Source organism: Suncus etruscus, chromosome 13 (assembly GCF_024139225.1).
Source record: "Suncus etruscus isolate mSunEtr1 chromosome 13, mSunEtr1.pri.cur, whole genome shotgun sequence".
NCBI classification, from domain to species: domain Eukaryota; kingdom Metazoa; phylum Chordata; class Mammalia; order Eulipotyphla; family Soricidae; genus Suncus; species Suncus etruscus.
Window position 1 is genome coordinate 3989175 of NC_064860.1, and position 26972 is coordinate 4016146.

The 26972-nt window shown below is 53.4% G+C and overlaps 1 protein-coding gene across 3 annotated transcripts in view; it reads left to right on the forward strand.

Annotated features, from left to right (window-relative positions):
- The first annotated feature begins 2307 nt into the window (after nt 1–2307).
- Nucleotides 2308–26972, forward strand: part of ADCYAP1R1 (ADCYAP receptor type I) — a 46478-nt gene continuing 21813 nt past the window's right edge. For 2 of the 3 annotated variants that reach the window (XM_049785327.1, XM_049785328.1), the window contains exons 1-7: nt 11676–11787; nt 20039–20146; nt 21007–21027; nt 21942–21986; nt 25615–25724; nt 26186–26283; nt 26458–26590. In XM_049785327.1, the coding sequence (XP_049641284.1) occupies nt 11691–11787; nt 20039–20146; nt 21007–21027; nt 21942–21986; nt 25615–25724; nt 26186–26283; nt 26458–26590 (612 nt within the window). In that variant the 5' untranslated portion in view covers nt 11676–11690. Of the gene's footprint in view, nt 2461–10470; nt 10588–11675; nt 11788–20038; nt 20147–21006; nt 21028–21941; nt 21987–25614; nt 25725–26185; nt 26284–26457; nt 26591–26972 lie in introns of those variants that run through there. The other variant, XM_049785326.1, reaches the window with a different exon arrangement.

Genomic DNA, 26972 nt, shown 5'->3' on the forward strand with positions numbered 1-26972 from the left:
GAAATCAGGAAGCCCAAGTATCTGAAGGTGGAGCAGAGTGAACCTGGGAAAGGGGGCCTCTGGACAGGGTGTGTGAGTACATGTGTGTATGCCTATATGTTTGCGTGCTTGTTAGTATGCTTGTCAGTATACGTGTGTTAGTGTGTTTGTGTGCTTGTCTGTGCATATGTGTTTGTAAACATATTTATGTGTATATGTGTGTTTGTGCATGTGGGGTTGTTCGGCAAGTGTCCTATTGAGGGGTGCTGATTCCCAGGCCCACTCTCCGGGCTCCCGGCACCCACATTCCATGCTCCCCTCTGGTCTGTGCTCTTACATCTCCCTCCCTCTGCGAGGGTGCTTCATGGCTTCCTGGGTAGCTTCCCATTGGGACCTCGGGGCTTATTTCATTCATAGCCTTCTGGGATGGGTTGGATAGAGGGGGAGAGTTTGCGGGCTAATCTTCATGAGCCCTGCCTGAGGGGAGCATGCCAACCTCTCCTGGCCTGGCCTTCTATGCCTCTAGGACAGCCCCCTGACATCTGCTTTCTCTCCCTTGAGTCTCACTCGACTGGCCCAGACAAGCACTGACATTCTCCTCTTCCAGGAAGCTTTCTTGGACTGAAAGGCAAGTGAGTTATGCAGGCCAGTAGTGTGGTGTTCATGGTGGGGCTGGGGCACTGTTGCCTATGCAACACAGGGACACAACCACCACTGGCTGTGTGGGCCTCTCTCTGGACTCTTCAGACTCTCAGGTGATGACTACCTTTAAGTTTCCATCAAGAGCTATTCTTTCATCCAGCTGGCTGAGAACCGAGGCCTCAAGGAGCAACTCAGGTCCTTGACCCTCCTCTGGAACTTCCTTAGCAAGGGGGGTCTCACCCCACACCCTGCCCCAAGATGTTGCACAGATTTCTGACGAGTCTGGTTGAAGAACTGTGGGTCAGAGGGGCTAACACTTGTTCTAGGTACAGAGCAGGAGGAGGCGTGGAAGGTGGTGGCAGGTGGACTGCAGAGGGTGGACCTTCGCTGGGGGAGAGGCCATAAAGGACCCCTCAGGTTCACGTCCGCCTCTGGCTTCAGCCCTGGCCTTGTGTGCTGAACTCCTTGCGTTGTGCCTCAGTGCACCCATTGCACTGTAAACAGTAGCAATAACTGTGTTTCCTTCCTCTTGGCTTGGGTGCAGGGTGAAAGACTGAGCTCTGCCATGTAGAGAGGGCGCAATTGCAGTAGTCGCTTATTGATGAAGGCATGGACACATCCCAGAGATGCTTCCTAGGACCTCAAGAGTGAGAACTGAGCCCCATTTATATCTCAACGCTGCTGCCCTAGGAATAGGTGAAGAGGAGATGGGAAGGGGGCAGAGTCACTGGCAGCTTCCTGAGCTGTCGTGCCTGCATGCGTATCCATGCATATCCGGCTGATTTCCAGCATCATTGTTTTATAGAAGTCGTGCCTTGTCTTGAGAATCCTCTTCCTCTTTCCTGGCCTTAGAGATGGTCTCTAAGGGGGAATTCCAACCATGCCAGGACTCACAGTCAGGACTGTGAGGGTCAGAAAAGACCCCAGCAAGGGACTGGACCAGTAAGAAGGACTTCCTAGAGGAGATGATGGAATGAAGGGGAGAAAATAAGAGAGAAGGAGGGAAAGAAGTCGGGAAGGGAAAGGGGAGAGAGAGGAGAGAGAGGAGAGAGAGAGAGAGAGAGAGAGAGAGAGAGAGAGAGAGAGAGAGAGAGAGAGAGAGAGAGAGAGAGAGAGAGAGAGAGAGAGGAGAGAGAGAGAGAGAGAGAGAGAGAGAGAGAGAGAGAGAGAGAGAGAGAGAGAGAGAGAGAGGAGTGGGAGGAGGAAGAGAAGAGGGGAGGGATGGGGAGAGGGAGGAAAGAGGAGGGGAAATAAAGGAGGAGGGGAAAGAGAGGGAGGGAAGACGGGGGGGAAGACGGGGGTGCTTTGGAGAGTGGGCATTTGGGAGTGAGGATCTGGGTGGAGGCAGAGTCCCAGAAGCAGGGACTAGAGGGGTGCAGGGTCTAGTCTATCCTGTCCCTCCTCCTCCTCCAGACAGGCGGGTGCGGCTTGGGGCGGGTTCTGGGGCGCTGCTGGGTCTCCGGCTCCGGCCCCCCACTCCCAGCCTGGCTCGGCTCCGTGGGCTGCTCGGGGGAGGCGGTGCCTTTTCCGCAGGACTATCCGCAGGGTGGGTGCGCGCTCGGTCCGGCCCGGCTTGGGAGGGAGACGGGGGAGGCTGGAGGCGAGCGGTCCCCGCTTGCACACACACAAACGCACACACACACGCTTGCATACACGCAGACACACACACACACACGCTTGCATAGACGCAGACACACACACGCGCGCGCACACACACACGCGCGCACACACAGACGCGCGCACACCCGGGCGCACCGGGGCGCAGATGCTCTTCGTCCTCCCTGCCCGGCCCATCCGTTCTCCCGCAGAGCCGGCGCCCCGAGCCCCATCGGGGAGCAGGTAAGGGTCCCCCGCGAGCCCCTGTCCCTGCCCACCCTCCCTGGAGAGAATGGGTCGTGCCCTGGACCCCCAAAAGGAGACCCCGCTCGCTCCCCGCTTCTTCCCTACTCCCTGGTGACAGTTCTGGCATGGACTCATTCCTGCGGGCTCAGGCTGGGCTGGAGGTGGGGTGCGGGGTGCGGGGTGGGGTGGGGTGGGCAGAGGCCCCTTGCCTTGCTGGCTTGCACTCTAGGGGCGACAGGACCTCAGTGCTTTGCTGGGAAGAAAGGGGACCGGGGCATGCTAGCTGCCTGCCTCTGATCATCTCCTGCCTCCCTTCCTATTGGGACTCTGTTGTTTCTGGCACAGAGGCCCCGGGATAACTGGACATTGGGGTCCTGGAGAAAGGCTCAGGGCTCATCCACGAGGCCCTTGGCCCACTGGAGACTTCTGCAGGCCACCGTGCATAAAAGGTACCAGCTTTTTTCAAAGGCACGGACTGGGGTGCGGCGCAGTGGGTTTATGGGGCTTAGAGGGTGCCAAGGCTCTGTTATGCTCAGCTGGAGAGAGCTGACTGGGCCAGCACCCCCCCCCCATCCAGCCCAAACTGTCCCCCAACACCCCCTCCCCTCCCGCAGGCCAGGCTTCTTGGCTGCCTTTCTGAGCAGTGCGACAGCTCAGGCTTCTGCAGGACCCGCAAAACCCCTCAGTGTGCCTGTGGGGGTCTGGGGTGGCACGCGAGGGACAGGTTCCAGGACCAGGCCTGTGAAAGGAGGGGGCCTCTGTGGGTGGGGGGGCTTTAGGACACCCCTCCCAGCAGGCAGGTGCAAGGTCCCGGCTCCCCTTCTGCCTTAGGGCTCCTCTAGGGCCTGCACCCCCTCTGAAATCATCAGGCAGGAAGCTCAGAGCAGCTCTGCGCCAGATCTGCCCAGGAATCATCAACAAGTGTGTTAATGTGTGGGGGCGCCCAGGACCCACTTCCCCCTTTGCTTTCCCCACAACAGGGCGGTTTTGTGCCCTGAACAAGATCCCTCCTTGAGCCCCAGACCCCTGAGGACCCGCGGTGTTGATGGACCCTCTCCCATGCCCCTCCTGCAGCCATTCTAAGGGCTCCTGGTGCCGAAGGGCCACTAGGCCTCCTGGGAGGTGTCAGCCTGCAGAGTCCATAGCAGAAACCCCCTGTTTCTGACCTCTTCTCAGCCTGCTAGCCCTTGGGGCCTTGGGACCTTGGGGCCATTCCCCATTGGATTTGAATAAACCCACAAACAGAGAACTTACATTTCTAGACTGGGCTGCTGAGACAGGACAGGGACTCGGATCACGAAACAGTATGGGACCATGGTATCTGCTCCAGGGAAGCAGTTTTCATAGACTAAGAGCTGGCACAGATGTGTGTGTGTGTGTGTGGGGGGGTCCTGTGTGGCCACAACCTGGCCGGGCCCAGGTGTACATCCGGCCTGTCCTCACATGGTGTGCAGGAGGCTTGGTATTGGCGGGGCCCTGGCTTGTGTTTGAGCAGAGATCTGGAAGGGGCAGTGCAGGGCTGGGGGACAGTGGGGGAGAGAACCACACACACCACAAAGAGGAATGAGCGTGGCTCCAGCCGGCTGGGCTTCATGCCCAGTTTGCCTTGGCTACTGGCAGGGCCACTAGCGAGCTTCACCCCTGCAGTGACAGTCAGACAGGAGTGATATGACACACTGTCAGGACACCTGCCAGGGACACGGGTGAATGTGCCACTGCAGAGAGACAAAGAGAGGCCGGGGTGCACCTGGGCACAGCTGTCCATCACCAGGGACCCCGTTTGTGCTCCCAGCAAGATGGCAGCCTTTACCTTCTGGGTGTGGGGTGCTCATGGAACCCCCCGTGAGTGAGCGAGTTCAGGCAGTGAGGATGATGGGTGGGTCCACTTCTCTCTAGGACCAGGACCTCGCATACCCAGCCTTGCTGGTCATTCTTATGGTGCCCAGGACACCTCAAGTGGTACCATGAGTCCTGCCAGCTATTGACCAGTTGCTGCGCAGAGCCGTGTATGAAGCCATGGTGCTTGGATTTCTTGTACTTAATCACGTGTCATGGAATGTTTATCTTTTTGCGTGCTTTCCCCTTAACATGTAATATCTGGCTCTCCATAGTGATAAGAAAGAAGGTGGAGCAGGCAGTTGGAAGAGAGAAAATTTGGGAGAGGTGAAGGGGTAAGGGAGGCAGGGGCTTAGGGCCATCTGGCTTGGGATCTTGGCTGCATCTCTCCAATCCACTTGTCTGCTTTGTGGATCAATTCCAGGAAAGGCATCTAACTTGCCCGGCACCCAGAAGACAGATTCTTGGGGTCTGTCTGAAACCTGCCCTCCTCTAAGAGTACATGTGTGGACCACAGATATGACAGTATTTATCTCGAGATCACCAAATGGTCCCAGCTGCTCCTTTTCTCCTTTCCTTGGTTCTTTGCTACTGGCTCTGCACTCAGGAATTACTCCTGAAGGGCTTACGGGACCATATGGGATACTGGAGTTCCACACATCCATATATGTTGGCCGTGTGCAAGGCAAACACCCTACCTGCTGTGCTATTGCTCCTGCCCCCTATGTCTGTCTAGATATCTTTGCACCCAGTGTAGGGAGAAACAGCAGGAAAGCTAGAATGTGTTTCTAGTTCCTAGACAGCCTGCAAGTGTGAGATCCTAGGAAATGGAATAATTAAAGGCTAGAAAGAGTGGGGTCTGTGGAGGCTGGAGCTGCAAGGTGGGCTTCATGGAGTCGGTGGCAGGAAGTGGTGTTTGCCTTCAGGGAATACGTGGATGTTCCCATTCTGGCTCCTTGTCCTCTCCATCTGGTGAAACTGAGAAAAAGAAAATTCCTGAACTCCCTTAGGCTGCCCTGGCTCTCCTGCCTTCTGATTAAGGCTGTGTTGCTATTGCTTCTTTCGCCACTTCTCTGTGTCTCCTCTTCTCTTCAGTCCCCATCTGGTTTCCCTCAGCCATTTCTCTCTCTTCACACCCACAATCCCTCTCTCTCCTGCTCTGAGCCCTGCTTCCTGGCCTCTGTCCTTTCTGGCCCCTGGAAGTGTGCATTTGGCCCGGGATATACACAATGACCCCTGCCTTCCTTCCTCAACTCTTCATCCTGGAGCGTACAGTGTTCCCCAACTCCAAGTCACCTGCCCACCCTACCTACCTGTGTGCCAGAAACTTCTGCACCTGTGTTGAGTCCTGAGACTGCTGGGATGCAGCCCGAGCCTGTGGAGAGAGGGGCTCTCAGTATGCCCCCTTCTGCCAGGTACCTGCCAGATTCCCTGCATCCTCCCTCTCAGCCACCTCATCTACCCTCCTTCCTGCTTCAGCCCCTCCAGCTCACTGCCCCAGGGAAGTTCGCCATGGCTGCCAGGGCACTCCCACCTTCCTCAGCACAGGACATGCTCCTGCCCTGTCCACTCTGGAAGGTTTGAAGCATGCCCCAAGCTCCTCAGGCGTTTTTCCCTGCCCTAAGCCTGGCTCCCTTGCGGAGGTCTTTACTTCTGTTTCCTGCTGGGTAGGGGGCCTCAGGCTTAGAAAGGACAAGGTTTGAATCCCAAAGCACTAGCAATGTGCTTGGAAATGGTTGGCACCCTCCCCCTGAGCCCATCAGATCTGGGCTCTGCCCTTTATGAATCTGGGGCCTTAGCGGTTCCCTTTGTTTTGAAGGCTGATGCAGGGTGTCCGTTCCCTGCACTGAGAGGGAGAAGAGGACCTATGGAGTGTTTTCCTGAAAGAGGATCCAGAATAAGGCAGGCACCTGGCAGGCAGGGTTACAGAGCTGTGAGGAGTCCCTGGGGGAGAAAGAGAGGAGTGGCATTTGGCCTGTGGGACCTACCCTGCACTGAGCACCCTGGGCCTGAGTGTGCAAGAAGGGCAGTGGGAAAAGGCGGGTGCGGGTGGGCTTGGATCCTCCCACGTGCAGTTGCAGAAGTGCTTGAGTTCGGTGAGTCACTGCAGGCCTTGCTAATGCGGGCTGACATCCGCTTCCTGTGAGCACTGTATGGCCACTCACGGCACAGCTGCTCTGGGTGGGCCTGGGGGCCTGGTTCTGCATGGATTGTAGAACCCCCCATAGCCCAGGAGTCAGTGGATGCCAATCTGGTGCCTCACCCTGGACTCAATGTCCCCAAGAGGTATTCAAATGTTCTGTTCTGGGATGTGGGTTGGGGCCGGGCTATTAGGGTTCACAGTATTGCAGACGTCTGTGTGTGACCTTGAGGATGTCCCTGAACATCTCTGTGCCTCCGTCACCTCAGCTTGGTCACTTCACCTGTTAATGCTGGCAGGTGCCTCATAGACATGGGGCAGGCAAGATGAATAAAGGGGCACTTACCATCTGGAAGGACTTGCTGTGCTGTGGTGTGGTCTGTCTCATAAAAACCAACAGATAGCAAATAAAGGGGCAGCTGGCCTCCTGGGCTCATTTTGGAAGCCCTGAGAGGATGGGAGACCCAGAGAGGGCCAGAGAGCATGCACAGAAAGTGGTGGGGTTGACTCCCAGTCCTTACCAAGGGGGCCCTTCTTGGTTCTGTCTCTGACTATGCTGAGGACAGACTCAGTTCTCAACTCTGCCTTCAGTAAATTTCTGAAGCCTTCTAGGAACAACCGTGAATAGGTGGAACTGCAGTTCCTATTTTATAGATCACCAAGCAAAGGCAATGTCTTACCTAAGTCTCTGAGGCTAAACAGAATTGCATAATGGTCCCAGATTCCAGCCACTATATGCCAGGGGCTGGGTTGGCTTCAGAGGCCAGTCCTTAGGGCCCATCAAACCTGGAGCCTGGAGAGCCTCAGGGCCAGTGTTATGCGCTGGCTGGTCCTGGTGTCCACCCTCACCCTGGGATGGGCATGCTCAAGCTAGGCTGCAGTGGCCTGTCCCAGAGAAGGTTGTGGGAGCTGGTGAGATACTGGATCAAAGGGTGGGAAGATGCTAGCAGGGCTGACCAGGGACACATAAATACATGGGGGACTGTCTGGTGGGAAGAAAAGTGGACTTGGGGCCAAGGACATCCCCAGCAGGTAAGTAGGTCCCTGGGGGACCAGGCATGGGAGCCCTGCAGTTCTCATCTTCTAGGGGGCAGTCCATCTGGGCCTTGTGTGTCCTGTGATGGGGAGGGCAAGCCTAGCATACAGTCCTGAGGAGGTACCTTGCCCCTTTAGGCCATCCTGGTGGCACTTCTCCTGGCTGAGGTAGTGCCTAAGCACCTGCATAGGGGTGGGTGCAGAGTCTCTGATCTCCATTGCCTTTGCATCGTGACACAGCCACCACCTTAGTGGATGGCTGCATCATTCATCACATTCAGACTCTTGCCTTTAGGGGTGCCCAGGACATAGTCCCATGTGTGTTGTGTATTTTTTAATTAATATCTTTATTTAAGCACCATGATTACAAACATGTTTGTAGTTGGATTTAAGTTATATATATAAAGAACACCCCCTTCACCAGTGCATGTGTTATGTATTTACATTTTTTGTTATTCTTTTTTTTTCTTATTTTTTTTGGTTTTTGGGCCACACCTGGTGATGCTCAGGGGTCACTCCTGGCTATGAGCTCAGAAGTCGCTCCTGGCTTGGGGGCCATATGGGATGCCGGGGGATCGAACCTCGGGCTTTCCTAGGCTAGTGCAGGCAAAGCAGGCACCTTACCTCTAGCACCACTATGCCGGCCCCACTTTTTGTTATTCTTTTGGAGGCAGACCTAGTGATACACAGGGCTTACTCCTACTCTGTACTCAGGAATCATTCCTGGCATGCTCAGGGGACCGTATGGGATATTGCTGATTGAACCTGGGTTGGCTACGTGCCAGGGTCTAGCTGTTGTATTATTGCTATATTACTGCTCCTGCAATCATGATGTGTATTTATGGATGACATGTCTATACATGTTATTGCTGCAGATCTGTCTCTCCCACACATATGCACACATTCACTGTGTTGTGAGGAAGGCAAGAGAGTGGGAGAAAACACTCAGAGCACAACACACTCTTGCTGTTTGGCCTCCAGCAAGCACACTCAAGCTCTTCTGGAGCCGCCTGGGTCACCGATAAGGGTTCAGACAGCTGCCAGGCTCTCCCATCTCCACAAAGGAGCCTCCTGGGACTGGTGTGGTTAGCAGCCCAGCGGAGGCTCTATTTGCAGGGTGGCCAGAAGCTAGCCCTCAGGTGTGATACCTGTGCATACACTCTGGACTTCAGACTTACTCCCAGATCCCCTCTCTACCTCCTTGTTGGACTTGTGTGGGATAGGGAGGAAGTGAGGTGAGAGCAGAATGTGAGGTACGGGGAGGAGCTTTGGTGAGGTGTCTCTGTCCTCTCCTGAAACAGAGAAAGGCTGAGGCAGCTGGCGTTCAGGGTCTGCACTATGAGTGGATGCTAGTTGAATCGGGATGTAGAATTCTGGCTCCTACGTGGTTAAGGAGGGGGTCACAAAAACCACTCAACATACTTTGGACAGAGCTTCCCAGCCTTCCCCAGAGCTGGTCATGAATGGAGGATCGCCGCTACCTTGGAAGCCTGCTGGCGTCAGCAGCTTCTCTGGCACTGGCCGTCTGAGGGAGGGCCACATCTTGCTTGCCCATCCTCCTTGCCACAAAAATTTCCTCTAGTAGAGGTGGGGGGCTGTGGGCATCCTGGGAGAGGGTATGGAAACTGAGCCTGAGGGTGTCGTTGGGCCACCCCAGCGGGGGGAGATGCTGGCCAGCCTGGGCCCCTGGACTCAGCTCCTTATCGAGGAGGCCTCATTTGGCATCTGTGAATTGGGAGTGGGCAGAGCATAGGGCCGCTCCTTTGGGCCACTTCTGGCCACTTCTGTTTTTCTTCCAGGCTGCTCTCAGCTACCAGCTAGTTTGCTGAGGCCAGGAGACAGGCTTGGAGGCAGAGACCTGGGCATGAAGCTGGACTTTTATCAGGGCAAAGTCAAGGTCTTGAAGTCCCTGATGGTCCCTGCCCGAATCATGTTCCTATGGGAAGGTGGTAACCTCCAATGGGGTTCCTTCAAATTCTGGTAGTGCCAGACCATAGCTACAACAAATCTTGGATCAATGTAGTATTCTGGAGTATGACTGTGCAGGGCCCTATAAACAGCGTCTGTCTGATGGATGCTCTTCTGTGCCCCCCTTTCCCCCCCGATGATGCTATTTTAAACAGTGCTGCAGTGAATAGCTTTACATGTGCCGCATTGGTACAAGCATAAATATTTCTCTAGGACACGCACCCAGATGCGGAGGTGGCAGCTTCAGGGAGATGTGTGTGTGTGTGTGTGTGTGTGTGTGGGGGGGGTGTTTCCTTTCAAAAACCAGTGGCATATGCTTTCTCTGGGAAGGGTGAGCACTGGACACTCCCAAAACCAGCCTGTTCTCCAGGAACATCCTAGCTCTCCAGGTGCTCCTTCCTTGGCATCCTGCAGGGCTAGCAAATGCTCTTCACCCAATTGCCACTTGGTTTCACTCCGTGTCCCCTGACCTGGAGGCAGGTAGGCTGCAAATTGTGAGAGGCCCAGCCTGCTGGCAGTGCTCGGTCCACTGTGAGGACTCTTGGTGCCAGCTCAGCCAGCTGGGGCCCTTTTTCATGCTGCCCTGTGTGAATGGGCCTTTGCTGAGTCCTATCGCTGGGAAGAGCATGGACACCTGATGGGCCCAGGGCACTGGACTGTCCTTAATGGGGCAGCAGATGAGTTGCAGCACAGAGACTGGGGAGGGGGGGAAACAGTTGATGGATGCAGCTTGAAAGTCACCCAGAATCTTCATTTGCTGATGGGGGCTGAGTCAGCAGGTCTTTCCTGTGCCCTCAGCTCTTAGCACTCTGAAAAGGCTCTGCAGAGGCTCATGGGATAGATAAGCAAAGAACCGAAGGGATGAAGGGACATAAGGATGCAAGTATGGAGGGACAGAGAGAGGGAGGGATGTAGGGACATAGGGACAGAGGGACAGCCTTACATGCCCAGAGCTTCCCTATAGGCTTTTCCCCACTTGTTCTTCCCTACTACTGGACCTACAGGGCTCCTGTTTTCCTTCTGCCCAGCCTGAGCATTGGAGGCTGCCCAGACCCAGAGGCAAGCAACGCTGGCTGTCTTTCAGGCTGAGAAGCATCATGGGTGGCATCATCCAAGTCTCCTTGGCTGCTCTCCTGCTGCCTATGGTAAGACCCGACCCTCACTGCACAACGAAACAAACCCCAGGTCTCTGAGCTCCAACCCCAGACCAGCAGCCAAGCTCAGCTCTACTGTTGGTATCCCTGCCACAGGCTTATGGCCCACCTTTGGCACATGTAGCTCTACTGTTGGTATCCCTGCCACAGGCTTATGGCCCACCTTTGGCACATGTGCGAGTCAAGAAAGGGCCCAAACCCTGGTTTTCCAGCCACTCCACCCTCATTGAAAACCTACCACTAGGCCATACAACCTGCGGTGGCTCAGGTCAGGGTGCCCTAAGGCTCCTTGGATCTCTGAGCTCAGCCTGGCTCTGATGCATCTCCCAGAGCTGGAGCTGGGCAGGCCCCATTGTGGGCTCTTCTTCCACTCCATCCTGGACACTGCTCTCTTGAGCCTGGAGGCCAGCTGGGATGCCATTTTGCTGTGTCACAGGATCCTGTCTTGGTCTCCACAGTCAGTCCTTACACTGCAGGCAGAGTGAGGCAGCATCTTGGATCCCCCTACCAAACCTACCAGCATCCTCCTTGGGATCACTGTGACCTGAGCTAGAGGGAAAGGGGGCCATGTGAGGGTACGATTGTCACCATGGGCTCTGAAGTCCCTTAGTCTGAGCTTGCCTGGGTGACGTGGGATGGCCATGCAGCTGCTCTGAGACCCTGTGTCTTCTGCAAACAAGAAGTGCTTGGAATTCCCAGAGGACAGGACAGGACAGTGGGTCCGTGTCCCCTCCCTCCTGTCCCCAGAGCGAGCTGCCTGTGTGTCACTGGAGACTGGCTACAAAGTCTCGTGACATTGGGCAAGGCGTGTCATGGTCTGTGACTTCCCATCTCAGTCTGGGCCAGAGACATAGTGAGAAATGATGCCCACCATTTGCTCCTGAGAATCTATACAGCGTGTATGCTGGATTTCTTGGAGATAGGAACATTCCGGGAACAAATTGAATCTACTGGGGGTCCCCACACTGTGGGTGTGAGGAGACCTGGGCTGTCAGAGATGGAACAGGCACCCAGAACCTCATCTAGGCTTGTATGACAGAACTGGGCTTCATCTCTGCCCATTCCCATGCCCTCTCTGTCCACAGGCTGCCGCCATGCTCTCGGGCTGCATCTTGCGGAAGGAACAGGCCTCATGTCTGGAGAGGATCCAGCGGATGAATGACCTGATGGAACTCAATGCATCCAGCCCAGGTGAGTGGGTCGGCAGAGTGCCTCCATGCTGGGTGGGTGGAGGCGTCCACTTCAGACGTGGTGCTGGGGTGTCATGGGGCCCTGGGCTGGGCTGTGGACTCCCCCATGGGCACACAGCAACTGCCATGGCTGATCTGCTTGCTGTAGAATGGGGATGCAGTATAGACAGGTGGAGTCCTCTTGACCTGGACAAGGCCACATGTGGTAGGACACTGAGTAGCTCAACTGTGGCCCTGAGAACCCTTGGACTCCCCCTTCCAAGAAACACAATTGTCTTGCAACCTCCAGATGTCTTGGAGGTTGACACCTCAGGGTCATATGTGACCGTTTTTGACAAGATATCAGAGTTCCCTTAGCTCTTTGAGGCCTTCCTTCCCAGGGTCAGTAGGGACAGCTGGGGATTGGGGATTGTGGATCTAGAGGACTCCAGATCTCTGAAAACGCAACGTTCCCTATGGGCCCAGTTCCCTTCCAGTGAGAGAGCAGTCACTAGTGATGGAGCCACTTTGGCCCAACTGGCCTTTCCCACCCCAATGGAGCTGAAGAGGGATTGTTGGCCTCTGCTGATGGGACACTGAGGCAGAGTCCTCATGGAATCTGGTCAGAGGAGATCTCAATTTATGTTGGTCTAACTAAGCCTCTTGTCTCAGGGCTGAAAAGGGGAGTCTCAAGACTAGTGACTGGTCCGCACAATTCAGCCTGGTTTATTTAAAGATTTCAGCCTAAGCAATGAGAGTACCAGGGAGGAAAGAGAGGAGTGAGGAGTTGGGGTGTAGGTCGCATGCCTAGGCTGCTCCTGGGTGCTGCTGGCCTCTGTGGAGCTCAGCTGCAGGAGGACAGTAAAGGGTAGAGTCAGTGACTTGAGCAAATTCTTGTGGTACTCCCAGGCCTGCTCAGATGCTGAAGGAAGGATCTCTCTCGGGGAGACAGCAAGGAAAGCTTCCTGGCGAAGGCAGCATCTATGCTACACTCGGGTCTCAAATCTGCCTGCCTATCTGAGTCACTGGCCTTAAACACAATGTCCCCAATCTATGTTCCAAACCAATTTATTTAGGAGCTATTGCCTGGATTTGAAGGCTCCCCACACCCACAGTCCTACCCGATGATCCCCATGAGAACCCTGAGCCAGGAGCTTGGTGGTCCTTGGAGAAACAGAGGCTGCAGTGGCCAAAAGTGGGTCTCAGAGAAAAGTAGCAGCTTAGTGGAGGGAGATTCGGCTTCTATTGGGCAGGTGAGTGTGGCCAGATGTTCAGGAAGGCTTTAAAGAGGAGAGGGTGCTCCCACTGTGCCCAAGAGGAGCACAGGCCAGCTGGCCTGGCCCATGATCTGTCTGAGGGGGCTTTAGTCTCAGCTTTTGCCCTGGTGAAGCAGAAAGGAAGAGCCTGTAGGGCCTGCTAGATGGCCCTTCCTTGGTCCTTTCCTGCTCTGGTAGAATCAAGCCCTCAGCCAACACTTCCATAGAGTGACCTTAAGGGAAGGAAGTCCTACACAGCAGGCTCCTAGCATCCTTTCTTGGGTGCTGATGAAGAGGAGGAAGCGTTGATTGCTGGCTGGGAGCTGCTGTCTATGGAGGCTACCTGCTCTTCCTGAGCGGTATTGCATTGGAGAATCGGGTTTTAGCCCACATCCCAGGGCTATGCCCGTGAGGTCAGCGGTCTTTGTGAGCATCTGGGTAAATGTCTGTGAGTGTCCACTGTGACGGGATGGTTTCTGGCCTTGTCTGCAAATGGGTTGTAAAAGGAATGAATGAATGAATGAATCCAAAGATAGGTGAATATTAGAAGTGTGTGGGTCTTTATATAGAGGTTTTGGTGTGGGGCATGACCTGTCAGAAATTAAATTTGGTTGGGGCCAGAGAGATAGCATGGAGGTAAGGCATTTGCCTCTCATGCAGAAGGTCAGTGGTTCGAATTCCAGCATCCCATATGGTCCCCTGAGCCTGCCAGGAGTGATTTCTGAGTGTAGAGCTAGGAGTAACCCCTGAGCACTGCCAGGTGTGACCAAAAAAAACAAAAAAACAAAACAAAACAAAACAAAAAATATAAAAAATAAAGAAATTAACTTTGGTTTCACTGAATTCCCCTATTGGTTCCTTTGGATTGTTTTCCTTCTATCAGCATTTTTGGGCCCCCAAGGTGCTTGGTGATTTTGAATGAGGACTAATTCCCTGGTGCCTTGTTCTGATGCCAGTCTAGGGCTGGGGTTTGTGATCACCCCCCCCTTTTTTTTTGGTTTTTGGGCCACACCTGGTGATGCTCCAAGGTTACTCTTGACTATGTTCTCAGAAATCACCCTTGGCTTGGGAGACCATATTGGATGCTGCGGGATCGAACCGTGGTCCTTCCTAGGCTAGTGCACACAAGGCAGATACCTTATGCCCTGCACCACTGCTCTGGCCCCTGTGTGTGTGTGTGTGTGTGTGTGTGTGTGTGTGTGTGTATTAATTTTGGGCCACTCCTGGATCTGAGCTCAGAAATCACTCCTGGAGGCTCGGGAGACCTTATGGGATGCTGGGAATCGAACCTGGCTTGACCATTGCAAGACGATGTTATGCTACTTGTGCTGTTGCTTGGGTCCCAGACTGAGGCACAAGGAGCTTATGTACATGGCTTGAATAGAGCCTAATAAGTGACAGAAGTGTACAGTGTGTCAGTCTTTGCTCAGCCACCAGGCTGCCCTCCCTTTGTGATACCACTCAGGCCCTGGGCCCCAGCTCTGTCCTGAGTCACATGACTTCATGAAGGGCACATCTGTGGCTTTCTCGTCTGTGGACAGGAGGAGAGAAGAATTTCGGCCACGCAGGGGGGTTCAGGTGAGGCATGGAGGGTGGCAAGGGGACATGTGCTAGTCCTACCCGAGTGTACCACAAAGACATGAGAGTGATTTGTGTTTACCATCTTCTGTTCTGTCTGATTTCTTCTGAGGAGGTTTAGAGATTGCAGTTTGGAATATTCTAGAAGGATTTTCTGGAAGCACAGGGCAGTAGGGGGAATGGGTGCGGGGGAGCTTGGACACTAGATCTGAGTTTCCAGAGACTGCTGTATAGGCCCAAGAAGGCTGGGGAGGAAATAACAAATGGGGATGGGCCCAGGAAGGGCGGAGCAACTCTATGGGCAGTACTTGCATCCGTGGATAGTAGCCAGGACCAGATGCAAAGTCATGGCCCTCAGCACCCTGTGGTCCTGCCCAATCCACTTAAACTTTTCCAGCTGGGCTGAACCAGCACAGTTTGGCGACCCAGTACCCCATCTTTTCAAACGAGGCTGTGTGGTTGCTGGTTCATTTGGGGCAGGTTTGGGGGGGGATATGTGGCCCAAATGGGGTGATTCCTCTCCACATAGCCCCCTTGAAAATTTTTTTTGGCTGCCGTGGAAAGCCCCGGGGCTAGGGCAGAAGAGGTAGATATAAGGCTACAGAGCAGCTATAAGGAGCCTGCAGAGTGGCCTCTCTGTGTGGCCCCACATATCTTTGTGAGCTCCTGGATGGCTCTCCAACCTGGGCTGCAACATGCACGATGTGAACAGGAACTGTCCTGCCAGCTGAGGGGTGCTCTCTGGGCCTCTTCCAGGGAGGGCCTTAGGTTCTAGAGATCCTGCTGTGAGTCTCATGACCCATACTTGGGGATCAGCAGAGAGGCTGCCACTGATCTTGGTTTAAAGCCCTGGATGCCTCTCAATGTTGGTGTCTGGGCCTGAACACTCCCCACTCTGGGAGCATGCAGGGGAAGAAGGAGGAAAGGACTCGTTGAGGAGGTGTGGCAGGGCTTCCAAATAATTCAAGTGAGAACCCTTGGCTAGGTCAGAAAATAGATACCCCCAGTGTCCATCCACCCAAGGCTGGGTGTTCTAGTCCTATCCGAGCATGAGGTAACTTGGCAGCTCGAGTCAGATGTGCTGGGTGGCCTGTGGCCTTCATGCAGAGAAAAAGAAAGGGATAGTTAGTACAGTGACCCAAGGCATTGCTCTGTGGTGTGGCTAATGTGTTTGCATAGTTTGTATGTATGTTCCCATTGTCCTTTAAGTCCCCTGACGTGACTGCTGGAGCTAAGAAGGTTGAGCGACAGTTGAGATTAGTGCTTGATACTGGGTGGGATTAGGGCATCTCTGGAATGGGCTTCCTGCATCATCTCAGATCCTACTGTCTCTGCTCCTCAACGTGTGGGGTGATCAGGCCAGGGCCCCTGAGCTCCACATCTGTTCCAGGGGTCACCTCGTGTCCCTGAGCAGTGGAGGGAGGGAGGAAGCAGCTTTCTGACCACCTGCTTCAGCCCTGCCAAGGTCCGGGGAGGGAGTTCGTGGCTGTGTCTCTTCAGAACATTCCACGGAGCATCATCACACACAGCACTGACTCCAGCTCTGTTGGAAGACATGGAGGACCTGGCAAATTAGCCAAGGGCTCCAGCCAACGCTGGGATAGGACCCAGGTCTGGCTAGGCTGGGCCTTTTTATGCCATGGGTGCTGGTGCCCGGAAAGGGCGGAGCTGGGGCTCCGGGCGTGGGAACCCAGGCCTGATCCTGATTTGGCCCATCCTGGGAGCCAGATTAACTACTGGAAGCAGGGGGGTTGGGGGCTTTCAGTTGCTTGGGACCCAAGAGGTGGGAAGAGGACTGTGGCCCACAAGTTTCATGCTCTGAAGCTCTCACACCCCAACTTTGGCAGCTTGTGCGCTTTCTCCCACCGAAACTTGTTTTCCTTTATGCCAATCGTTTTCCAACCTGGACTTGCCCCAGTCCTTTACTTGAAGGCTGTAAAGTTGCAGGCTGCCCCAGGATTCTTTGTAACTTGGTGGGCCTGCTGTCTCCCAGGTCTCATTCTGAATACACAAACAACCTCACACTTCCTAAGACGGAAGGTGAAAACTGTGGGGGTCCTTTCTTTCCCCACCCCAGCACTGAGCTGGCTGCTCCTGGCTTCACTCATCAGAGGCAGAGGCTGCTGATAAGGTTTCAGGACATTGAATTGTTCCTTGCCTCTTGGATTGTCTGCTTAGTGAGGGGCTCACTCTAACAGTGCCCCAGTGTCCGTGGGCCACTGCTTCTCACAGGGAGGACGGAGCCTTTGTCTCAGTCCCTGCGGTGGCTTGGCTTTGTACGGGTTCTGAACAAAGCAGAAGTGGACAAAATCATTGCCATGACAACCTGAGATTTCGCTCCTGGTTTTTTTCCAGCCCAGGCTAATAGCTCCTGTGCTGTCTCTGTCTAACCTGATGCCCCCCCCCTACCCCATTCTATCCCCCTTCCTGACTGCTCCACATGGAATGAGGGTTGAAGGGAAGGAAGAAATAGAGATTTAGGAGTGCCAGGATGGGGAGGTCTGGGAAGGGGTCATAGGGCTGGATCTCTCTCTCTCTCTCTCTCTCTCTCTCTCTCTCTCTCTCTCTCTCTCTCTCTCTCCCTCTCTCCCTCCCTCCCTCTCTCCCTCTCTCTCTCTCTCCCTCTTTCTCCCTCTCTCTCTCTCTCTCTCTCTCTCTCTCTCTCTCTCTCTCTCTCGGCTTTCTTCTTACTCACCTGTGGACACACTGGGCTCTGAGCACCCTCTTACAGGAAGCAGTGCCCAGCTGTGCTGGTGTTCCCACTTGGCCCAGTTCTTTCCACCATTTGTTTGTGTCTCATCACAGCCTGCTACCCCCTGTGACATGACCCAAGGACTCTTCCTTGCATAGTGACAGATAAACCTGCTTATCTTAGACTTATCTTAGACTAGGCTGGACAACACAACTGGTGTGGTTGGCCCAGGCCAGGCCTGCTCATAGCTAGAGCTGGCCCGTGAGTGTTCATTCTCATATCCAGGCTTTCTGCTCTTTGGGGATGGCCTCCTTAATATGTGATTCCTCAAAATGTGCAGAGGAAATGACAGATGTGTTTTTAGAAAAAGAAAAGCAGGGGCTGGAGAGATAGCACAGCAGTAGGGCGTTTGCCTTGCAAGCGGCTGACCCAGGACGGATGATGGTTCAAATCCCAGCATCCCATTTGGTCCCCCCATACAAGCCAGGATTAATTTTTAAGCACAGAGCCAGGAATAACCCCTGAGCATTGCCAGGTGTGGCCAAACAAAACAAAACAAAACAGAAAAAGGAAAACAAAAAAGAAGCCTGTGTTTTCTTTTTTTAAAAATTTTTCTTTTTTGGGGGGGCACACCCAGTGGTGCTCAGAGGTTACTTCTGACTCTGTGCTCAGAAATAGATCCTAGTTTGGGGGACTATATAGGATGCTGGGGATCAAACCCACCTCCATCTTGGGTCAGCCTCATGTAAGGCAAACACCCTACCACTGTGCTACCTTTCTGGCCCAAACCTGTTTTTTTTTTCATATACCTTTAAAGGTTTTTTTTAAATTGCTTGGTTCCAGTCCTTGGACTCCAAGCAGAGTGATCACAGAGGCTCAGGCTTAAGTAAATGAGTGTGTGAGAGGGAGGGGAATAGGAAAATGCAAAAGGGAAGGAGAAGAGGACATCTGAAATCTTTCAGTCCCAACAACACTAAGCTTGGTCAGGATTGAGTGTGGCAGGACCGGATGGGGCTGAAGGAGCAGAAGGAGACACCCTCTCTCTTTTTTTTTTTTTTTTTTTTTTGGTTTTTGGGCCACACCCGTTGACGCTCAGGGGTTACTCCTGGCTATGCGCTCAGAAGTTGCTCCTGGCTTGGGGGACCATATGGGACGCCGGGGGATCAAACCGTGGTCCATCCAAGGCTAGCGCAGGCAAGGCAGTCACCTTACCTCTAGCGCCACCGCCCGGCCCCTAGACACCCTCTCTTAAACTGAAGACATAGAGTTCTCTCCAGAACACGTCCTCATGCTGGGGAAAGACCTCTGGGATTGATAAAGTGGGAGGGGGAACTCGGATCTGGCAGCCCCCATTTCTGTGTATCCCCAAGTGAGATTTTTATGGAGAATGTGGGATATTTAAAGCTAGTATTTCCTTAAGAAGGTGGCACCCCACTGGGTTAGCATCTATTTAGGGAAGAGGATGTAGAAAGATAGTCCTACAAGCAAGGCAATGTGGGAGTGCTCTGCTGCCTGCTTTGCTTCTGTGGGTTCAGACCTTCCTGTTCTTGACTCTCCTCCCCAGGAGAGCCGGAAGATCTTGGGTAAGGGGGTATCCTGACAGCGTTTGGGTACCTTCATGGCAATCATGTGAGTCTGAGATGTCATAAAATGGGTTTGGTCTGTGGTCACCTGAGAGACCCCTGGCCATAAAAAGGGGGAACCGTCCAGGGGCTCTATAGCTTCAGTGAAGTTTCTTGCTACCATACACAGGCCTGGGGTCTAGGGTGAGACCTCAGAGCAGGCAGTCTGTCAGGATAGCTGGTCCTTTGCTGTCCTGCCCTAGGCTCTGCCCTCTTGCCAGTCATTGCTTTTTACCTCCTTTCTCCCACAGAGACAGGCCAAGGGCACTGGGACAGACTTGCACAGAGAGACACAGAACCATACAAAGTTTCAGAATTTTCTGGAGCTTTAATAACCTGTAACTGCACAGGGTCCCAGACCTAAATCATACAGCCCCGTTTCTTTGTCTAACCATAGGACTTTTGGCCAAGCAAGAGGGGTCGTATTAAATTCTGGAGAAGCAATTAAGCAGCAATAGCCAACTGTAAATACAGGATCTATTGAGGGTCCAACCACCCAGGGACCATCACTATGTCCTTTAGCCTCCAAGGTCTCTTTCTTGGACCTGCTCCAGCGATCCCCACCCCTCCAATCAACAGCATTTGGTTCGTGGACTTTCTTCTTGTATAGGAACCTTGTGCCGCCGTTTGCTGAGGGATCTGCATCTGTACTCTGCGGTGTAGCTGGTTCAGGGGTGGTGGTGTAGTGTAACCCCCTGAGCCCTAGAATCCTTCTTTGACTCCCATGTAACTTACTAGTCTGCCCCTTCCTTCTTTTCTGCCCACCATATCTGGGCCTTTGTGTAATCAATTTTGGGATCCCTGAAACATCTCTGTGTTTCCTTAGTTCTGGGGGTCACCGGTCGGTGTTCAGCCTGACTCTGCATTCAGAACTCACTCCTAGTGGTGCTTGAGGATCATGTGGGGTGTCGTGGATTTGAACTGGGCTCAGTTACGCCTTAAGGCTGTGCTGTCTCTATGAGGTACATTAACTTTTAGAATTAGCGTTGGGTAAATTCTAAAGAAGCCTCACCTTCTCCTCCCTTCAATGGTTTCCCTGCAAAAACGTATGATACTGTGTGGACATCTGCGCACAGGCATGTAGGGTGAGGTGGCTTCTTGCTCATGTGACTCTCCTGCCCACAGACTGCCCAGGAATGTGGGACAACATCACATGCTGGAGGCCAGCCCACGTGGGGGAGATGGTCTTTGTCCATTGCCCTGAAGTCTTTCGCATCGCCAACCCTGACCGAGGTGAGCTTCTCTCTTCTCTCTCTCCTACTGGGCTCACCTCTCCCCACCCTCCTGCTCAGCCCCCCAAGAGGATGGATTAAGAGAGAGAGGGAGAAAGAGATGTAGAAAGAGAGAGGGAGAGGAGGGAAGGAGGGAGAAAGAAAAAAGGAAGGGAGGGAAAGAAAAATGGAGGGAGGGAGAGATGGAGAGAGAGAGAGAGAGAGGTGGGAGAAGAGTAGTTCATAGCTTGTGAGCATCTCCAGTCATGGCCCAACCCTAGGCCCCGTAGAGGAAGGCCCTTGGGAGAGAAAGCTATTCACCCACAGCCTCTCTCACTGGCTTTATCGCCATCTTGCTCTCCTCCTGCTGGTCCTTCCCCCAAGCCTCTATCTTCCACATCTGTGGGGACTTAGGCACCCAAGCTGCTGCTTCAAGTGTCCTCAAAAGCTGAAATGGAACCACAGCCTCCCAAGCTTCTCCTAAGAGCTGCTTCCTTTCACACCAGGGTTCCCTGTCTTCGGGGCATAAAGGTGCCAGAATTCTTGCTTCCTAATGGCTCATTAGGGCCTTTAGTGTCTCACCACTGAGCGTCATCTTCACACTAATACTGGAGTTCTGTGTTTCTACCCGAACCTCGAGCTTCTTTGCTGCTGGCTGTGGCTCCTCTTCCTCCTGTTCCTCTGCCTTCTGCCCCTTCCACTGTAGCCTGCTCAGAGACCTGAGCAGGGGCCTGAGCTCAGGGGTCCTGGACTTCCCAGCCTTCTAGTCTTAACAGGGCCCTTGTCCAGATTGGCAGTGAGAGAGGGAGAAAAAAAATGTACTTCTCAGTGCCCTATGCCAGTTTCCCTGGCTTACCCCAACCTTCTCTTTCTGTGTTTCAGAGTGGGAGACGGAAAGCCTCGGTAAGAGCAACCTTGAGGAAACAGAAGCGCCATGGACTTGTCTGTCCATACAGTGGGAAGCAAGCAACTCAGATGGTTGTGTGTGTGGGGGTGGTGGTGTAATGATGGTGGTGGATGAGTATGGGGGATACCAAGTTCCTATCCTGCCCTCGACGGTGTCACAAAGGGAGATGGAAGGCACCTCTGAGATCTTGGTAGGACCAGACAATAAAAGTAGCCCAGCCATGGGCATCTGCACACCTGAGGGAGCCCAGGTAGATAGATCTACTGCCCTGAATTCCCAAAGGTGGAAGATCTATCTATTCCGCCCAGGAGCACAGGGAGCTGCTGACTGCCTTTTCCCTTAGCAAGCAGGCTAAGGAAAATGTCGTGGGATATTTCTTGGGGGAGGTGGCTTTTGAATGGTGCTCAGAAATCTAGATTTGGGGAAGCAGAGGGGAAGTAGGGCCTCAGAACTAGCAGGGAATTCATCCTAAGGGCACGCTGCTGAGCGGAGGGAAAGAGTAGGGAGAGGAGAGACAGATTTGATGAAGTGTTCAGTGTTGTGTGTGAGAGTCCCTGCAATGGAGGTGCTTCGGAGGATGGACTAGCAGGTGGACACTCCAGAAAGCCAGCAACCCTGAGGGTCTCTGCAGGCATCATCCTGACCTTTCTCTGCCAGTTCTCTGTCCCCACCTCCTTCTTTGCCTCATTGCTACTTCCTGTGGGAAGAACTGACTCGTGGACCAATGACCACTCACCAAAGCCAGTGAGCTTGACCTCAGGAGGTGTGAGTGTGTGGTGTGGGCCCGGCTGAGACCCGCCCGCTCTGGTCTCCAGCACCATCCGCTCTGGCTTGGTTAGGTGGGATCAGCCTCTGACTATGGGCCAGCTGGGCCTCTGACTAATACATACCCCTGGTCTGTGTCTTGCAGGCGAGTATGAGGATTTTGCGGATAGTAGCTCTTTGAGTCTGTCAGGTAAGGGGGAAGATGGGCTCCATGGTGGGCTAGCTGGAGGGAGAAGGAAAGTGTTTGCTGAGGTGCCTGCTTGGGTGTACTCTTAGCCAGGCCATAATGTGGCTCCGGAATATAAGGGGCATAGAACCTGGTATGCACAGTTTCAGGGTGGGACAGCTAGCTTCGTGCTGCACCATGGTCCTTACAGAAAGCAGCTGTGTAGTTTAAGGGCTGGTTTCTGGCCCCTGCCAGTCTGTAGATGTGGAGCTTCCAATGAGCCCCACGAGGCACTCTCCAGGTGTTTCCAACTCAGATCTGTGGAGTGGTGTTTCTCAAACCTGCATTCTGAAGATGGGTACCCAATGAGCTTGTTCAAACGCAGGCTCCCGGTCCCCAGCTGCAGAGAGGGTAACCCATGAGGGCTCTGGCCATGTGTGTTTGCAGGCTACCTCCTGCATGCTGCTGCTGGCAAGGTTTGTTTGATCACCGTGTGTTGGACAATCTGGAAAGCCCTCCATATTCCAGAGCTTTCTACAGGAATAATTGAGCCCCACCCCCCCCCTTACAAGGAATGGTTCTGCACACTTTCTGAGACCAGAAATGGAAAGAGAAAAAGAAAGAAAGGGAAAAACAGGAAATAGCTTCCACCTGGAAACCGTGTTGTTTCCAAAGTAGTTTCTCTTTCCTCACTCTCCACCACCCTGATGTGGGAGTTGAGGGGTTTTGGCTGAAACTGTTGTCCCTCAGATATACCAAAATGTCAGTCAGGGACAGGGTTCCAGGAGCCTATGACTGGCCTGCAGAGAGCCTCCCTCTGAGCATCCTGGGGCCAGAGAACTCCAAATTCCCATCTTCCTGCTCTGACCGAACTTTTGGATTTTGTTTTCTTTCTTTCTTTCTTTCTTTCTTTCTTTCTTTCTTTCTTTCTTTCTTTCTTTCTTTCTTTCTTTCTTTCTTTCTTTCTTTCTTTCTTTCTTTCTTTCTTTCTTTCTTTCTTTCTTTTCTTTCTTTCTTTCTTTCTTTCTTTCTTTCTTTCTTTCTTTCTTTCTTTCTTTCTTTCTTTCTTTCTTTCTTTCTTTCTTTCTTTCTTTCTTTCTTTCTTTCTTTCTTTCTTTCTTTCTTTCTCTTTCTTTCTTTCTTTTCTTTCTTTCTCTCTATCTATCTATCTATCTATCTATCTATCTATCTATCTATCTATCTATCATCTATCTATCTATCTACCAGTCTATCTACCTGTCCGTCTATCTATCTACCTGTCAGTCTATCTATCTACCTGTCAGTCTATCTATCTATCTATCTATCTATCTATCTATCTATCTATCTATCTATCTATCTATCTATCTATCTATCTATCTATCTATCTATCTCTTGCATTACATAATTAAAGATGAGGCTGGATGGCGGTGGATGGCGATGGATTGAGGTGGATTTCTCTGTCTGCCATCCCAGGCCACGTGGCTCAGCAACCCCATGAACCGGCGAGTTTCAGGCCCAGGTGAAACGCGAAATCACTCACTCACAGGCAGGCATCAGGAAGAATCATCTTTATTTAGGCCCTAGCCACCATGTGTGTGTGGCCTATCTCATAACCTTTTAAGCATTCAGCCATTCCAGGCTACCCTGCGTCTAAACTCTTTCAGCCATCTTCCTCAGAGCGCCCAGCAGGGCCAAAAGGCAAAAACCCTTAATCCCCTGGCTTCCGGGTTTATCTACCTATTCCAAGACCCCTCCCAGGAATGGGCCGGGTCTTGCAGGTAAAGTATCCGGTTCCCAAGACCCCTCCCAGAAATGGGTGGGTCTCAGATAGGTACCCTACATCTATCTATCTATCTATCTATCTATCTATCTATCTATCTATCTATCATCTATCTATTTTTGTGTGTGTGCAAGGCACACCTGACAGTGTCCAATGCTTAGCTTCCTTCTGGTTCTGTGTTCAAGGACCACTCTTGGCAGAGCTCTGGGGCCATCCATATACAATGCCTGGGATTGAGTTAGGGTGGGCTGCGTGTAAGGCAAGTACATTACCAGTGGTGCTATCACTCTGGCCAAAGATTTTTTTTGTGTGTTTGGGGTCCACACCTTGTGGTGCTCAGGGCTGCTCCTGGCTCTGTGCTCAGAAATCATTCCTAGCAGACGCAGGGGACCCTATGGGATGCCAGGCATTACAAGGCATTGAACCTGGGTTAGTTGTGTACAAGGCAGATACCTTCCCAACAGTGCTATCCCTCCAACCCCACAACCAAGATTTTAGACGGTGGCTTTCCCCCAGCTCTGCACCCCTGTGTCTCAACACCCCATTTCTGGCTCTTTTGCTTCAAGAACTGGCCTTTGATGGTCTAATCCAACCATCAGACTGTTGGACAGTTGAGCACATTGTACATTATAGGATATTGTACAGTTGAGGGGGGTCACTTCCTTCTTAAGTTTGGCAGATGTGGCCTTGGCCAAGAGGAGGGGTATACTGCCAGCAGTGGGGCTGATGCTACAGAAGGTTTTTGCTTCATACCATTTCATAATTTCACATCCCCCCCCCCCAAACACAGGGTAACTCCCAGAAGCCAGAAATCCCCAGAGCTGGTCTGGACTCGACTTCTTAGACATCTGCCCATCTCATGAAGGCAGGTTTGGGGAAGAACAGCTGAAACGAGTGCCATAAAAGGTTCAAACAGTCCTGGACAGAGTGCAAAGCAGCTAGCTCCTCCCTGTAGCAGCCCCAGAACTCCCAGTTCTCTGTGTGTGCCCACCACATGGCCTTGATCAGTCAGTCAGAAGAAATGAAAGCACAGTCATGATAGGAAACAGATCTCCAGACCTTGAAAGGCACAGGTTTTGGAAAGAGCTCAGCGTCCATTTTAATAAGACGTGATACAGCCTCGGGGTGGTCTGGCCCTTGTTGATGAAAGAGCCCCGCATCCCGCCCCTGTTGCTCACTCATCCGCTGCTGGGATCCAGACTCCAGTTAGTTTGAATTTCTGAGGGTGGCAGGGAAGGAATCCTGCCACATCATGAGTGGTTTGGGGGTCCTTTGCGGAGGAGGGGGAGGGAACTGGCTTGCCTGTGTGCTGCTAGCTGACTCCCCTGTTCTGCAAGTGCTGGGCAGGTCCAGAAGGGCCATACAGCATCTGGGGGTGAGCTGCAGCTTCTCACTCTCTGAGGAAATCTGAGCCTTGTCCCTTAAGTCCTATTCTTTGTCAAGGCTGAGCCCAGGAGGCCTGGCCTTTATTATCTTCAGCGGAGGTTTCTGGAACTTTCTGGTGCCCCAGAAGTGTGTGTGTTTTCAGAAGGCTCAGTGTGGAAGAGTGCAGCCCCAAGCACATAGCTTATTCCATCATAGGAACTGGGGTCAAAAGAGAGTTGCTTGCTGGCTTGGTTCTTTGGAGGTGGTTTGGGGTGGAGGCTGCTGGGGTGCTCAGGGATCACTCCTGAAGGTACTCAAGGCTTAGTCCTGGCTCCATGCTCATGGCTTAGTCCTATTTCTGTGCTCAGGATACCACACAGGGTGCCGGGAATTGAACCAGAGTTGGCTGCTACAAGGTGAACACCTTACCCCCCATAGTCTCTCTTGGGCCTTCAAAGAGAGTCTGGAATGAGAACCTGAGGTACATGGAGAGTGGTGCTAAGGCTCATTGGGTTTTGTTTGCTGCAGATATGGGGGTGTTGAGCCGAAACTGCACGGAGGATGGCTGGTCTGAGACGTACCCCCATTACTACGATGCTTGTGGGTACACTGACTTTGACTCGGAACCGGGGGATCAGGTGAGGTCAGCCCTGACCTGGGGGTGATAAGATGAGGGGGTGGGGTGGGGCAGGGGTAGGTGAATGTGCTAACCAGTGTCCTTTAATCCTGTTGGAACAGCTGGGAGACCCCCCCATGGGCCCCCACAGCTCCTGCCCTGTGCTGCCCACCCCCTTGACTGCTCTGCCAGAACCCCCAGTCTTTCGGTGGCCTGCACGCAATGAAGGCTTAATGCTTGGGCCACGGGGGCCCTCCAGGACCCTCTTCAGGCTAAGGGCTCAGTGCCCAGGATCACATCCTGCCCTCAGCTGGCACTGACCAGACCTGCATTTGCATATCTGGGCTCAGGGTCTGGGGGAACTTGGGGGAGAGGGCAGGAGGGAGCAGAGGAGGCTAGATGGGGAGGCCAGAAAGAGAGGAGGGAGCTCCCAGAGGCCGCAGTTCTGGCTGGAGTAGGACGCCATGCCCCTTTCTGCTCCAGGATTATTACTACCTGTCGGTGAAGGCCCTGTACACAGCTGGCTACAGCACATCGCTCATCACGCTCACCACTGCCATGGTCATCCTCTGCCGCTTCCGGTGAGCCCCATCTCTCTGGTCCCCGCACACCCAGGGACTCTGGAAAGGCTGCTCCCTGTTGAGGGAGGGAGGGAGGTTGGCCAGCGAGAGGGGAGGGGCCATATGGGCAGCACCAAGGCTGACCCCATGGAGCTGGGTTGGAGTTCAAGCCTCTCTCTTTTCACACTGGCACAGGAAGCTGCACTGCACCCGGAACTTCATCCACATGAACTTGTTCCTGTCCTTCATGCTACGAGCCGTGTCTGTGTTCATCAAGGACTGGATCCTCTACGCCCAGCAGGACGGCAGCCACTGCTCAGTCTCCACCGTGAGGGCGCCCACTTAGCACCCTGTCCTGCCACTGCCCAGCTCCTTCCTCCCTATCCTCCCTGCCTGTACTCCTCCCACCTTCCCTTCCTTGTTTGCTACCGGTTATTCCCTCCCCTTCTTGCCCAGCCTGCCCCTCAACGTCCCACTCTCCCTCTCTCTCTCTGCCTGACTCTCCCCTGTCAGCTCCCCACCGCCCCTGTTTCATTTCTGCCTCACCACTCATCCTGGCACTTGCCCAGGGGATAAGGCACTGGCACCAGTGAATGGGATACCAGAATGCCTCTGAGGGTGCCTGTAGCCAGAAATCCAAGATGAGTGTGGGGGCCCCTCAGGAGAGTTCTTGCTCATTCAGTCCCAGATGGAGCCTTGGAATCCCCAAA